The sequence below is a fragment of the Balearica regulorum genome, chromosome 2 (assembly GCF_011004875.1).
Source record: "Balearica regulorum gibbericeps isolate bBalReg1 chromosome 2, bBalReg1.pri, whole genome shotgun sequence".
In the NCBI taxonomy this organism is placed as follows: Eukaryota; Metazoa; Chordata; class Aves; order Gruiformes; family Gruidae; genus Balearica; species Balearica regulorum.
In genome coordinates this window covers 32,037,362-32,053,508 of record NC_046185.1, presented here as the reverse complement: position 1 = coordinate 32,053,508, position 16,147 = coordinate 32,037,362, and the positions used below count along the sequence as shown (strand labels likewise).

The following is a 16,147-nucleotide window of genomic DNA, read 5'->3' as shown; positions in this document are numbered from 1 at the left end:
AAATCCCTTGGTATTCCTGGACAAAAGTTGGGCTTTGGCAAAGTAAGTCTGGAATGGATGATATTGAGATGCCAATTCAACACAAGGGAATTATGCTACTGCTTCTAAGACTGCCTGTGATTAGAGAAGCTAACATGAAGTGAAGATGTCCTTTGCATTTCCTTTCAACTGTTGTAGCATAAAAAGTTATTTGGACCAAAAGAGTCTCTACACACAATGGTATCTGTACTCATGTCTTTACATAAGAATAAATACAAATGAAGACCCATATCCATTCTTGGTGTATTTGTCTCTACTACAGTGACATCAGTGGTCTTTGATCACGATGCAGTGATACTTCCATTTCCTGTCCCTCAAGCTGACATTTAATTCTTCCTTTAAGAAAATATGTTTACAGGCTACAATGTGTAGCTGATAAAATGGTAGTAATAGCAGTTCTATAATGCTGATGCAGAAAGAAGCTAATGGCTTTACTGTGTAGAGGACCCTTGTATTAGGGTTAATTTTCCTCTTTTTATGCTGGGGGGTTTTTTTTACCCCTTCATTAGGGAGAAACTGCCAGATTTGAGGACAAGTCAAACTCATTTCTTTGGATTTGTTCTATGCTTGCTTTTTTCAAAGAGCAAGAAAATAGGAACAGAACGTAATGCCAAGACATTTAATTTGGTTACCAGAATATCTAGAATGGTTGGTGGTGTTTACTCTGTTGAAGGATCGTAATCCTAAGAGTTTCATGTAGCCTTTCAGGTGTATATCTCCTTGAAAGTCCTACTTATATTAACACTTTAAATATAAGACTTGATGAAAATGGGATGTGAAATGTCTGTATTTGAAAGTCTTTGAGTTATCTCTTGAATACTTGAGAAAGCTCTTGAGGTACATCCTTAAATTGGCTTGTTTGTAATGTTCATGATCTGGCCCTTGAGCTCCCAGCATAGTCCAGAAGTTTATGGATGAAGGTGTTTTCTTGATAGTCAAGAAGGGCTGTTTTCCTGAAATAGCTTACTGAGCCTCATACTGTTTAACAGCTTCCTCAGTGATCAGGGTAGTAGGACAGAAGATGCACTCTGCAAGTTTGCAGATGACATCAATTGGGTGGGAATGGTTGATAAGCTAGAGGGCAAGGCTGGACTGTTGTTCAGATAGACCTCAACAATCTGTAGGAATTGGCAGACGAATGCCCAAGATGGTGTGCAAAGACAAATGTCAGGTCCTGCATCTGGAAGTAACAACACTGGGCATCAGTACAAGCTGAGCACTGAGTGGCTGTAACTCAGTACCTGAGTAACTGCAGAAAAGAACCAAGGGTTCCTTGTGGACAGCAGGCGGAACATAAAACAGTAGTGCATCCTACAAGCAATGGAGGCTAGCCTCATAGTGGTGGTATTAGCAAGAACATAGCCAGCAGGCTGAGGGAGGTGATAGTAATACCCCTGTATTCAGGACTGGCAAGACCACAGTTGAAATCCTGTGCCCAGTTTAGGACAGCCCAGTATAAGAAAGATGCCAGCAAGATGGAGAGAGTCCAGTGGAGAGGCACTAATGTGGTTAGGGGAATGGAGAACGTGTTGCTCAAGGAGAGGCTGAGGAGCTGCATTTATTTAGTATGGAGAAGGCTGAGGGGTCTGCCTACCATCTTCTGCCTCCTTAAGGGAATGATAGAGAAAATGAACCCAAATGCTTTTCAGAGGTGCACAGTGAAAGGGCAAGAGTCAGTTGTCACAAGTTGCAGCTAAGGAAATTACAGCTGTATATGAAGAAAACTGTTGACTATGAGAGCGATTGTGTTGGAACAAGCTGCTTAGAGGTTTATGGAATCTTCTGTCATTGTAGATGTTGAAAACTTGGCCAAGTCCAAAGCAGCATACAGTTCAGCTTTGAAGTTAGTCCTGCTGTGAGCAGGAGGGTGAACTAGGTGACTTTCAGAAGTCTCTTCAGACCTAAATTTTTGTTTGAGTTTGATAGTCCCCGAGAACAATACTCTCCCACAAATAAATGATCTGGATGAGGAAAGGTCCTACTATCTTGTGTTTCAATGATGTAGGCTTTGTGGGGAGAGATCAGCAAAATAGTTTTCTAATGCGAATGGCATACCTTTCTCAGGGAGGAGTTTTTCAGGGAATATATCATAAGCAAATTGAAAAACCAAGTGGGTGATGTATTTGGCATCAGTTGATGGTCATCTGGCAGGGTTAGTTGGTGATGGATCTGCCTCCATAGTCAAGGCAGTAAAACAGATTTTTCATGAATAAGAAATAGTAAAAATTAAGAGCAGTTGGGAGTATGAATAAGATTGCATTGACAAAATGTCTTAAGTTTGAGCCTTCTGTTGCAAGAGGCAGTTGAGAAGTAATGTGCTTTGACCCCTTCTCAGACGCAAGACTAAAATGTAATACTCTGGGAACAAATGGAGTACAAGATATTTTCTTTCCCCCACCTTCCCAGTCTGTCAGTTTTGGCAGTGCTGTTTTTTCTGTCATGCTACCTAACATAAGCAGCAAATCCAGCTCTTTAATAGCAATCCAGATTGTATCAGTAGATTACCACTGCTCTCTTTACAATCCTTCAGAGCTATGGCCTAATAACTTATCCTGTCTATTTTCTGTCTTTTTTTTTAATTGATCTGAATGAGCAGCCAATGTCAGAAATAGCTGGTGGAAAAACATTTTCTCTTCTTTTGGTGCTGTTTTTAGTGGTGATGTATAAAGACAACAGAAGTTAAGTTCATTAGACAACTCCATCTAATGCAAAATTTTGTATCTTTTCCTTCAGTGCACCCTACATCCATATCCCTTTCTATAACAACCTGTTCAATGGCTTCTGTTGTTGATCCTGTCATTAATCTCCTTGATCATCACCTACTCAGTAATGTCTCCTTTTCTTCCCAAAAAATCAGCATATTTCTGGTTACGGAAAAAGAGCAAAACTTGTCAAACTAAGGATGTTTCCGCTCAGATGCATTCTTTCTGGTGATACTCCCTTACCTCTCGCCTGCAAAACTGAAAATCAGTGTGTCTGACTTCTGGTTATCCTTTTTCCTGAGAACACACACAGTAGAACATAAAATCATTCCATAAAGTTTGAGTTAGGTTTTTTTGTTGTTGTGTAAAAGCCTACACAACCACTTCACTGTATTTCAGACTGTCTCTATCTCTTCTCAGATTGACATATATTGAGAATTTTAGTGCTGTGATAGCTAATCAGCTTATTTGTATTCAGTCTTATTTTTATTAATTTGGATTTGTTTGGTTTTTATAAGATCAGGTTACTGATAGAAACCTCCTCTTCATGCATGGTAGAAGAATGGATAGATGTTGGAGGCTAATTGACATTTGAATTATTAACTTACACCTCTTTTAGGAATCAACTAACCTGTAAAAAGATATCCTTAAATCAGAGGACAGTTTTGGTAAGAAGACCTGGTCTGGAGATACACAACATTACTGCTTTGAATTAACCCCTCCCCCCCCCCTTTTTTTTTTTTAAGATATTTCTCACTGCTGTCTTTTATTTCCCCCTTTGCACCATACCCTGTCTACCAGTAGAACTGCATATGCACTTGCTTTCAGTCTCCTATCAAAATCATCTGGGTTTAAGCTGACAGGAACAGGTTAGACAATGACTAATATCTGCAGTTTTGCAAGCAGGTTTCAGGGGACAGTAGCCTGGGTGGGAGGAGGAATGAGAGAAGATGTTATGAGCCACAGGGGTCCATAACATCTTATACTTGGCTCAGCTACAATCAGAAGCTTATCTGACTATAGGCTATATGTCCACCCAGGGAAACTAGTAGAGGCTAGGAATTACATATAGACTGGCAACTGGAAGTGCAATTTATGCCTTCCTGTAAGGATAAGCCATTAGACATTAAAAGTACCTTTTTTGTTGTTTTGTTTTGAATACATTATATGTGTGCTTAATCTAGAAAGCAGATTTTCTAGGTCAACGAATTATTCTAAGAATAAGCATTAGGTTTAATTATGATCTACTTAGTCCTGTACTGTGCAGAGACTGAAGTGTCTGCAGCAACCTCTTATCTCTTGTGGTATCTGTGCTGGTGTTCTTTCATGTTATAACAGGTCTTTTCCTCAAATTGGAGGTAGAAAGATTTAGTAGTATTATCTACACTAGACTACAGTCCTTAAGTCTGTTTGGCTCTATGCTGAGTCTTATGCTAAGATCTAGACATATGCAGGGATTTGAGCTCCTAACTTCCCTCAAACTTCAATACCAACTATGAGCATAAGTGTTCCTAATGAAATTCAATTTGTGTTCTCTTAAGTCCAGAAGAACTGTCAAAGTGACAGTGTTGTAAATGTGCTCAGCTTGGTACAGCTCTTACTTATGGTCAGTCTTTGATGTATGCTTATTTTGAAGGAAGCTATGCAATATTGCCTCTACTCAGCATATATGTTACATCTGTGAGCAGTAAAGGCATGGTCCCTTGGGTCTTGCAGATAGTCCTCGCATAAAGGGGGGAAGTGATTAAAATATTTTGATCACTGGTCAACTAGAGACAGGACAGGTCTATTAGAGGGGACGAACCTTGTTGTGGTTTAAACCCAGCTAGCAACTAAGCACCATTCAGATGCTCACTCATTCCTCCCCCCACCCCCTGATGGGATGGGGGAGAGTATCAGAAGAGTAAAAGTGAGAAAATTCGTGGGTTGAGATAAAGACAGTTTAATAGCTAAAGTAAAAGCCACACAAGCAAAGCAAGACAAGGAGTTCATTCACCACTTCCCATGGGCAGGCAGGTGTTCAACAATCTCCAGGAAAGCAGGGCTCCATCATGTGTAATGATTACTTGGGAAGACAAATGCCATTGCTCTGAACGTCATAGAATCACAGAATGGTTTGGGTTGGAAGGGACCTCAAAGATCATCTAGTTCCAACCCTCCTGCTATGGGCAGGGACACCCTCCACTAGACCACGTCCCCCCTCTTCCTTCTTCTTCCCCCAAACTTTATATGCTGAGCATGATGCCATATGGTATGGAATATCCCTTAGGCCAGTCCGTGTCAGCTGTCCTGGCTGTGTCCCCTCCCAACTCCTTGTGCACCCCCACCCTACTCACTGGTGGGGTGGTGTGAGGAGCAGAAAAGGCCTTGGCTCTGTGTAAGCACTGCTCAGCAGTAACGAAAACATCCCTGTGTTATCAACACTGTTTCCAGCACAAATCCAACACACAGCCCCATACTGGCTACTATGAAGAAAATTAACTCTATCCCAACTGGAACCACAATGAACCTATAAAGAAAAGGTCTAATATTTTAAACAGGTTGTAAAAGTGGTTTTATTTTTTTCTCTGCTAGATCTTGAAGCCTGCTTTAATTTGGAGGCTTTTAGCCTTGAGGTCAAGTTATCTTTGCTCTTGCCCAGAACTGTACAACACTGCTTCCTCGCTAATCCTTTCTTGTGTATTACATGAAGGAAGCTTTACTGCTCACCTCAAAGGAATGTGTAGTTGGCATGTCTATAGGGTATCTGTGTTCTATTCCTTGAACGGTTGTGAGATGCCATTGCTGGAGTCCATAGCTCCAAATTAGCGTAAGGAGTTCTTGCCTCTTTTGGACATAACAACAGCTATTAGTCAGTAATTTAAAAAATTAAAAATATTTTCTTCACTACTTTGTCTCTTCAAGAAGGAGATTTGTTCACTTCCCTTCCTCCTCCTTTCTTTCTATACCAAAATAGCTAGGTGGATGAGCTAAAATACTGGGATTTCTCTTCCTTTGTCTGCTTAAGCTCTACTTTTTAAAAGCTCCAATGGAATACCTAGTTTTGCAGTCGTGATCCGACTTTGCTTATTTTTTGCCATTGTCTGATGGACAGGATAGAATTACAATCTTCCTATTTGTTAATTGAGTTCCTTTTGAACCATTGTCTTATATTGCACCTGAAACCACTGCTGCCAACTGTAATGCTGCCTGAGCAGTACATGAAAGTACTATATGTGTCTAATGCTGTGAGCATTTGTAATCTGTACTTTTTTCCAGTAAAACTAAGTTGTGAGTATTTCGGTATACAGCTTACAACTAGTTGCATGAAATCCTAGTTTACACTAAGAGAAATTCTTTTCCTGGAAAAATCCTTAGAATGGGTAGTATAGGGACAAAAGAAAGTCTTTGGACTATTAAAATGTATGGTCTCAGGCTTGAAAGTAAAAATATATCTATTTGCTATGAATCCCTTGTCAAAACTTCTCACAACAATGGCATTGGGAATCCAGTGTGAGGACCTGAGCTCTATCCAGACAAAGGAAATTTGCCAGTTTCCACTGCAGTTAGTTTATTTAACAACTGTGTGCCTGTGAGGAAAGTAATGGATTTATGAGTTCATGTTTTCCAACAAACTCCTCTCTTGGGGATTGGGGGGAAGATTGATTTGCACTCTTGCCAAAAGAGTCTTTGCCCCACAAATATGATTTTGTCAAATGCCTAGCGCAGCCTTCTTGTGTACTATTTATAGTTCTCTGTGCTGTGTAATAGTGATTCAGTATTCACTCATGCAATTCTTATTACAAAAGCATAGAATTAAACAAGTGAGGATCTTTTTCTTTGTAAGGCACTGTTCACTTTGGAATTATTTTGCTCTTTTAAAGAGGAAAAAAGCTACAAAGACTACGCAAACTGCATGAAGAGCTTGTCTAAAGACCAAATGTAAATATGCAAACTAGTCTTTTAAGCTCTTATTTTCCAAGTAATTATGGTCTCTGGAATTGATGTGGTTATAGAGTAATGGCAATGATCATTCAAAAAAGGATTTAGACATAACTGTAGGATACTTTATGTAAGTAAAGGTATTTAAAGCACTCTATATACCACTGAGATATTTTCAGGCAATAAAGAAAATCACCCTTCCTGTAGAAAATGTTTACTTTTGTACCAGCTAGACTGCCTGTGGTAGATCAGATGAAGTCACAGCACAAAGCAGTTGTAAAGAGAATCCAGTGGATTCATCACTGTCATGATGATAGTGAGGGAATAAATAACCTTACCATAAAAGTTCCTGTAGTATGAAAAAGGCTTTGAATTTTTCCTCAGCACAGGGAGAAGAAATGGTGCCATGGAGAGTAGTAGTTCAAAGGTCTAATTTCATTGAAACTAGGAATGCAGTTATTTCTTCATTTCAGTACTGAAGATTATGGGGGGGGGGGGGTAAATTATAATGACTTTTTTAAGATTTGAAACTTTTTTGTCACAGTTTAAAAAGGATATATATTTTGCTAAACAACATGAACCCAGGAAGCTAAAGTAAGACTGTGTCTGTAATAGGTACTTCAAGTGACTTCAAGTATGGACTGCTGCCGGGTACTTCAAGTGACTTCAAGTACGGACTGCTGCCGGGTACTTCAAGTGACTTCAAGTACGGACTGCTGCCGGGTACTTCAAGTGACTTCAAGTACGGACTGCTGCCAGAATCTTGGCCAAAAGAAGCCTGGGAAAATGGCAAGTATATCTGATGGAGAGGAGGTTGGTTTTTTGCCTCTGATAGGGGTTCTTTACCAGCAGTGACACAGAAGATAATATTTGATTAATTTGCTTAGAGATTTATAAGATTAAGTGTTTACATAATCTTCTCTCATACATTATCCAGAAAGGCAAATGATAAATACGAGTACTTCCTTGAAGGGACAAAAAGGAATTCAAATGTATGGAAATGTAAAAACTGCACATGATTTATATCAGCTCTTGTTTTGTGCCTGAATATGAAGATACCGGAGTTCTTTAATGATTTCATAGCTTCCTCCCTCTCCCCTTCTTAGTAAGCTAACTACAGATAAATGGGCTTCGAAATTGAATGCTTGGATGATGAAGATATGAAGTTAAATATAACTTTCAAAGTAGATCTCTGAGCATACTTCTCGCTATTAAAAAATAAAAACTTCATTGCAATGAATTCAATGCAGCCATAACTAAAGCCCTCTTCAGTCAAAGCTGTGTTGTATAACCTACCCTTTCACAGCTTATGTGCCTTTCCTAATAGTTCAAGCAAGCAATTATCTGTAATTATTATTCTGTCTGAAAACATACAAAAACCCCACCACATCCAAAATAATTGTCTAGATACATAAAATACATAAAGTCTTCAGTAAAAAGAGGATCTTAAGGATTGGGTAATAGTAATGCCTACCTCTGCTCTGTGACTTTGAGCTATTACTGGGATGTGGTTTATGGTTTACTTCAAATATTTTGGTTTTTACATTGGAAGAAACTGGGTCATCAGAAGGTGAAATACACTAGCAGGCAAGGGATTAGAACTCTGGTCTTAGTAGGTCTGTCTGTTCTTAAACCATTAAATTCCCATATATCTTAGAGCCCTGATGTCTGCCTGTCTGACATACCCCTGTTGATGTGTATAAGACTGCAATTTACAACCTTTTTTGAACTTATTTTTCTTCATGTAAGCCATTACGTGACATTATGTTGACATGCAACTTGCATGAGTGCTCCGATATACCAAGGCAAACTTTTGAATATTAGCAAAATTTAACTTCCATGTTATGATGGATTTTGAAGCTAGGAGGCAGCATCTTAGTATAGGCATGCAGGCCTGTGCACATAACACAGTTACTTTTGCTTTCTTCCTGCCGGCACGAGCAGTAGAAACTCTCATGCATATAGTCACGTAGCTTTAGCCAGTGCTTTTTGGATGCTTTTTAGATGGTTACAATCATGTTCATAACCTATTTCACCTGTAATAAGTTGAGTCCATACCCTATTCTCAAATAATCCTTGTATTCCTGTGTGGCTGCCTTCATAGCTGTCACAGCATCCTGTGTTTTTCTATTTCACACAGTAATAGGCAGCTGTAGTAAACCTGTTTTGCACGTATCCTTCGAGCAAGCTATGTTATCCTTGGTTCAAGGATATGTAAATAGCTCTCTTCCATCATAAGGAAGAAGTAGGATATTGCTACTTCCAGAAGTTTTTTCTGCTCTCTAATTTTTCTACTGTTATGACAAAATAGACTTTGGGTAGAGAATACCTAAGATCTTAACCAGTAACTTCCCTTTTTAGCTATTTCAGAATTATGCTACCTCTTACTCTCCTACTCCTTTTGTCAATATTCCTTCTTGCTTAGTTATAATTTCTTTTTTTCGTTTATTTGTAGAGTCAGATCTTGGCACGCAGTTCCTGCACATAATTCTAAATAGAATATTGGGAGAGAAGATTCTAACTGTCTAAATGCCGCAGAGCTGGAGGGTTTCTAATCCAAAATAAAGTGGTTTCTGGTATAAGTAACCTCTAGAAAATGGACTACTGCTAACTTGTAGCTAACTTACTCTGATTCATGAAATAAGACTTCTTTTCAAAGAATTGATCTGTACTTCTGTAGTAAAAATTCCGTGATTACAAGTGGGTATTTTTCTCACAAGATCATACATGCAGAACCTACCAGTATTTGTGGTTTCTGCAGGCAGGCATTGTCCTGATTTGGCTGACGAAAAGTCATGTGGGTGCTCTATTGTTTTGGCACCTGTTTATTTTTGTGCACCAGGCAGAACGTATTGAAATAGTTTTTTTTGTGTTTCATCATCTTTTCTTCTGATGGCTTATTTTCTTGTAGGTGATTCCTCTGCTTTAATCATGAACAAATTGAAGTGTCCACACTGTAATTATGTAGCCAAATACAGAAGAACACTAAAGAGACACTTGCTCATTCACACAGGCGTGAGATCTTTCAGTTGTGACATCTGTGGGAAGCTGTTTACTCGAAGAGAGCATGTAAAGAGACATTCCTTGGTAGGTAACCTCAAGAGTGTGTGTGTGTGTATGTACACACGTGTACAAGTTGGTTTTTATGTTTTTTTCAGATGTTTTGGTATTTGGGAGAAACTGTTCTCTGATTTGCCAGAATGTAAATTGCTTTAGCTTAATCTAAAGTAGATGAAGATAAACATCTCTTTGTGATAACTATACCTTTTATATTCTTAATGGAAAATGCCGTATCAATTAAGACAGTTGCTGGAATTCTGATAATTTCAAGATGATTGAAAGTGACGTGATAAAGAGATGCAGTACATGTAAGTATTCTGTAGATAACAAAAGGGAATTCTGGCTTAGTGTTACTGCAACAGAATAGCACATTTTCTATAATGCTGCATCACCATTTTCTGTGAGGACACCCTGTTAATCAGCAGTTGCACAATATCTTGGGGTAGTTCTGAAATACTTATTTCACAACTAGATAAAGCTATAGTATAGTATCTGCTTTAAGATTTAGGAAAGAAAGAAAAATATCTGAGATGCAGAAAGTAAGCGTCCTTCTGACTTGCATTTTATCAATACCATAATCAGCAGTTGGGCTTGCCCTGTCCTGTGCGTGTTGGCGTAACTCAGGATTTGGCTTGTGTACTTTTTATCTGAGGATCCAGCAAAAGTATTGCCTGTCTTGGGTATTTTGCAGGTACTTCGTATCTAGTCTCTAAGGACATTAAGGCTTCATTATAATATTTGCTATATAAAATCCAAGGTGCGTTTTAGGGTAGTAATAAAAGGAAGTTCATATTGGTGATGAGAAGGTAATAACAATTTTCCAAGCTGTGATTTTTAAAAAAATAATCATTTCGCAACATGTTTTGCAGATCCTCAGAATAGGTTAGTACGTGGAATGGGGTAAACTGCACTTCTTCTCCATTTTGTTAGCTTTCCTCAGTCTTTCGAGAATCAATGGACCACCTTGCTCCCTCATTAAGGTGTTCCCTAAGTCTCTGTAGCCTTCTTACAGTTGGTTTTTTGTTCCTCTGTGAGTAGAAACAGTGGTTGTGAGCTTCCAAGTTTTAATATGGATGCAGAAAAGAGCTTTTGGTGTAAGTTTTCCTGACTTTCCTTTCTAGCTTGTGCTATCATGAAAAGGGCTTTCTGTTAGCCAGTAATATTATTAAAAGTAAATAATTACCCAAGTCATATCAGGATATAATTCTAGAACATATGTATAAGACCACTATAGTAATTTTAAGTATTTCTTAAACTGCTCTATGGGTAGGAAAGGCATATACTAATAGCTCTTACGTAAATTTTAGAACCGGCATCTCTCTTATGTTCCACTGCACTTCTCTCATCTTATGCATCTTTCCACCCTGCTACTGCTGCCTTTCTTCCTCCTCCCATACCATCAAGTGAACGCTTAGGTGCCTGAAGGGAGAGGAGTACCTCTGATATTACTGAGTCTGAAGGACATTATGTTCTGTAGTGTATGTAGACGACTGCAGTGATGGTACGGGGCAGCTCTGTGGCTGGGTAGAGGAGGTCAGGTCATTATCACCTTATTGGTGGTGACACCATGTAACATGTCCCAGCAGCTACTCTACTTCCTTTGTGGCTCACCAGAAAAGATAGCAACAGTGAGCGGTAGTTGGTCTATGAGGAAGAGTAGAGTGGGACTTCAGTATCTGACCAGGTCTTGTAGCTGAAGATTAATTCCTTTTTCCCCTCCAGGAAACAAGATGAAGTCAGACAGGGTGAAAATAGCTATAGAGTGAGCTCAGCCTAGGCTTGTGCTCTAACTGAAGTGTGCTCTCCCTGCCGGAATCAGAACACTTCCCCCCCCATTCAACAAACACCTCAAACATTCTGCTTTGTGTGAAACATTATCACAACAAGTCTAGAGGCTGAGGAAAAAAAAATGTGGTATCAGCCGTACAGATTATACAGCAGGACTAAAGTAACTATTTGTATCTTGACCTTGGGTTTCTTTCCCTCATCTGGGTGGTAATTTCTGTTTTATCTGAAATGGCAACTTTTTCAGTGTGACCTTAAATGAGATATTTAAGCATGTAATTGTAATCTGTTGTGAGGACACCGGATAGAAGAAAGAAGTCTTCAACTTATTTTTTTTCCAAGATGATAACTGTTATACGTGGTTGCTGAATTCAGTTACTTGTACAAGTAACATAATCCCAGATTAAAAATTAAAATTTATGTTTAGTCAGGTTGATAAATAGCAGCTTTCTAATTTTACACAGAAGCTCACTCTACATACAGAACAAAAAATTCACCAAAGGAATGTGGAAAGATGATGTTGAGTTTGGTTGTGTTGGGAGGGTGATGTCATGGAAGGAGGATCTTGCTCTTTGAAGGCACACGTAATTTAATAACTCTTGCTTGTTCTTAATGTTTCTAGGACTTAAAATCGTAAAGGCAATTTTCTAAACGAGAGATGATCCTGTGTGTAACATAAGTGCTTATACTGTTCTCATTGCCTTTCCGAGTCTTGTTCTGTACAGTGAGTAGCTGTAAAATGGACACTTGCCTGCTTACGAAACAGGCGGCTATTCAGCTATATGCTGAACAGTAAGCAGGTAGTTTGGTTCTGGGGTCATGTAGTCAAAATGGATCTCTAGTAGTATTGCTCTTTCTTTGAACAGTCTTGGGGTAACTTTTGGAGGAGTTCGCAAAATGAATTTTTATATTAGTAATTATTATTGTTAATAGCTTTCTAGAACTATATGTAAATGCAACCTGATATACATATTTTCAGCCATTAATATTTCTCTTCCATAGGTGCATAAAAAGGATAAAAAGTATAAATGCATGGTGTGTAAGAAGATTTTCATGCTAGCAGCCAGCGTTGGAATAAGACATGGATCGCGACGTTATGGAGTTTGTGTAGACTGTGCAGATAAATCTCAACCTGGAGGGCAAGAGGGAGCAGACCAGGTGCAGGACACAGATTTCCCTAGGGATGAAGAATATGAGGAAAACGAAGTGGGAGAAGGTGATGAGGAGCTTGGTGATGATGTAGAAGAACAGAATGACCAGTCTCGATGGGATGAATCTGGGGAAGTTTGTATGCCTTTAGATGACTGACAGAGCATATGACTTCGGAGTGCCGAAATGGACACTATATGGATTGACTATTTGAATTTTTGGACTGAAGGCTTGCAAAATATGGTACAGGCTGGATGGTAGTTATGTTGCTGTGAAAAATGTAGGGTTCAAAGCCTTATAGCAAAAAAGGATTATTAATTTTTTTATTATATTTGCACAGGACTGTACAGCATACAACCATTTGGTTGAATTATACAGAGTCCTCACATCTACAGTCAGTTATCAAAAGAAAAATGTATTTTTTATTATTTATAGGATATAGCTACTTGGGTCCTATTCAGACATAGTAGTAACTGTACTTATGTTACACATTCATGTATCTGTTAACATGAATGAAGAAATTTGCAACTTGGTATGGAAATACAAAGACAGCTTTCCCAAATCCACTCGTACTTTGTTAGTGAACCAGTGAAGCTAATTTGGGCTAGTGGCTCTTGTTTCCACAAGCATGTCTTTGCCATACAAACCTTACCTCTCCCGTACTCTGATAGGTGAAAGCCAATCATTTAAATATGCATCACAGATAATGCCAACACCATGTTGAAATTTGGGGTTAAAACTTCTGGCTCTATGCTGGCAGGCGGTATAGGTGATAAGCACTGGAGAAGTTAATAATGGCATTAATTTAGTGTCTGTTTCTTCACAGTTTTGAATTTTCAAGAAGGTCGTTACTGATTTATCAGTTCCAAAATGATCTTTCAGAAGAAGTGACCAATAATGAAAATAATAGACTGATCAGAGCATGGGTAACTCTTCTGCCACTTAGTCAAAAGAGATAGTCATGCTAAAAGGTATCTATCTGATGTAAAAATGTTTCCTCCCTCCTCTAAGGCCCCCCTCCTCTCAAACATTTTGACTTCCCTGGTGTTATACCTCAGTCCCACAGATTGAAAATACAAGGAATGGAGAAAGTGTCATATTAAACAACTTTTTGGTTGATAATTTCTTACTTGTCCGGTTTTTGGCTAGTTTGTGATGTGAATTGGACACTAGGCTATTGTGCCCATTGTTCATCATTAAAATGAACACAAACTATTTTTTATTCTTTTGTACCTAATGGGTTGTTGCTAGTGTTTAATATAAACCAATTACATTTAACTTGTTGACTTAATTTGCTGGATTTTTTTTTTTTTTAAAGAAAAAAAGCCAAAATAGTGCTCTTTGAGTTGTCTACCTTTCAGGGTAATGTGCTCCCTACACTCTTTATTTCAAATTTTCTAGGAGGCATTGAAACTTGAATTTTTGTAGCCATGTGGATTTTTTTCCTAAGCTTGTAATATTGTACCAATGATTTCAGGCCTCTTTCATAGGGAGGGGAGGACATTACACCTTCATCTTAAACTCCTCTGTCTTGTCTAGCCTAAGGCAAATGAATTCAGGCAGTCATTGGAACAATACATCTTATGTACTATTATGTCACAACAAGTAAATATGCAGAGCATTTATCATGACACATAGCTAGGCCAGTGTGACAGTACTGTATAAAAAACAATTGAGGGTCACCATATTTTTCAGCTTTGTTTAATTTTAAAATGAGTATATTTTTTCCTATTTTATATCAGGTAACTAAATTATGCTAGTTGTGTGGATAACTTTGAAGTATGTTTTGACGGACAGAATCTTAATGGTGCTCCATCTGATCAAAGTTGGTATGTATTTAAAGAGACAAGCTTTACTGTTGTCCTTTACATCAGTAGAACAGTAACAAAATGTTAAGACATTGTTTTTGCTGATTGAAGCTGAGATAAGTTTGAACTACACTTATGGGAATTAAAATGCTTTTTTATCATCCACTTGTTTCATTGGTAGTTTCCACATCATTGTAAACCTGACAGATTTATTAGTTTTTTGGGGGAGGGTGGGAAGGGTTGGGTACCTTTTTTTTTTTTTTTTTTTTTTTTACACTGAAAAATACATCTTATTCTCATTGTTCTAGACCGAAATGAGTAATGTGTAATTCTGGTGGGGTCCAAAGTAGAAATTAGTTGGGCAAAGATGGTATGAATGAAAAAGTATTTTAAACGTTAAAGTAATGTTCTGCTTTGTGAATATGTAAGTATAGCATAAAGATTTTTCCATCCCGTTTATCCCCTTTAAAACCATAGTTTACAATTGGTAGATCTGTCTATATATATAAATATATATATATCTGAGATTCACCTAAATATGCTTTATTAGAATACTGCTCACTTAATGCTTAGAAACTGGACCTGGCTCTACATTCTTAATGTATTTTCCTTTTTTCCATTTTGTTTTTGGGTTAGGTTTTTTTTTTCCTCAAGGTATGAACTTATTCTCTTGGAACTGAATCTTCTTTTACTACTTAAATCATTTATGTATATCTGGTAAATTATGACCAAATTTGTTGTTAGACTGCATACAGTAAATTGAAATATACACTTGGTACACTACAGAATTGTTGTGCTTTTGTTCTGGTTATATTTGGAAAAGCAGGCTTTAATAGAAATTTGTGTTACTTATAAATATTCAGTTACTATTCACTGGCCTTAATATTCTTTTGCATTGTGACAATCACTGTTTCCTTGGTAGTACTTAACTGCTCGCTTTTAGAAGTTGCATGTAATTGCCCTTGGTAGGATTGGAGGGAGAGGGATGACTACTGAAATGTGACACTAGCTCTTTAGCACATGGTGTGAAATGATTTAATGGAGATTTACTTTTCTTGTGTTGGAGAACCAAAAGAATTTGTTTGGATACTATCTGCAGTCTGGATTTTCTGAGCTGTTTATTCAGAAGTTATTTTAAATATTTTACTTTGATTGGGGAGCTCTAAATTAATGAAAGTAAATTTCCAAAGAAGTACCTTAAAAGGGACAGCTCAAGTTTCTTTATAATTTCATAAAAAGTAGGAAGAAATTTGTGTTTGCACTAGAAATCATCTTCCCCTTAAGAAATGCTGGAGCTATGCTGTGGTAACATGGCAGTGAATTTTAGTTTCTGTGATTTGGCGGGGGGGGGCGGGAGGGTTATCTTTTTAAAAGAAGAAAGACTAATGTTCTTAAACTGTCTTCCTTATCAAATTAAAAGATACCCAGTCTTTCATTTTGTCTTCTGATGAAATACTTCTCAAAGCAAATGTCTGAGATTTGCTTATTTGGGGCAATGCCACATGAGTAGTTTTATGAAAAGAATCGTGTATGTTATAAAAACAGACAAACACAGATTTCCAATGTTGGGATTTCTCCCTTTCTGTGGGTTTTTGTTTGCTTTCTGGTCTCTTCAAGCAGTGACGGCTATCTTTTAGGTATAAACATACAAAACACTTCCTGGCCGGGAACTGTGATGCAGGA

The 16,147-nt window shown here is 38.0% G+C and overlaps 1 protein-coding gene across 1 annotated transcript in view; it reads left to right on the top strand.

Moving 5' to 3' along the window:
- The window catches only part of ZBTB10 (zinc finger and BTB domain containing 10), a 30,974-nt gene extending 16,345 nt beyond the window's left edge, over positions 1–14,629 (top strand). Inside the window, exons 3-5 of the mRNA XM_075743823.1 lie at positions 7,278–7,451; positions 9,574–9,749; positions 12,510–14,629. Of these exons, the coding sequence (XP_075599938.1) occupies positions 7,278–7,451; positions 9,574–9,749; positions 12,510–12,815 (656 nt within the window). The 3' untranslated portion in view covers positions 12,816–14,629. The remainder of the gene's footprint in view (positions 1–7,277; positions 7,452–9,573; positions 9,750–12,509) is intronic.
- Positions 14,630–16,147: the final 1,518 nt, after the last annotated feature.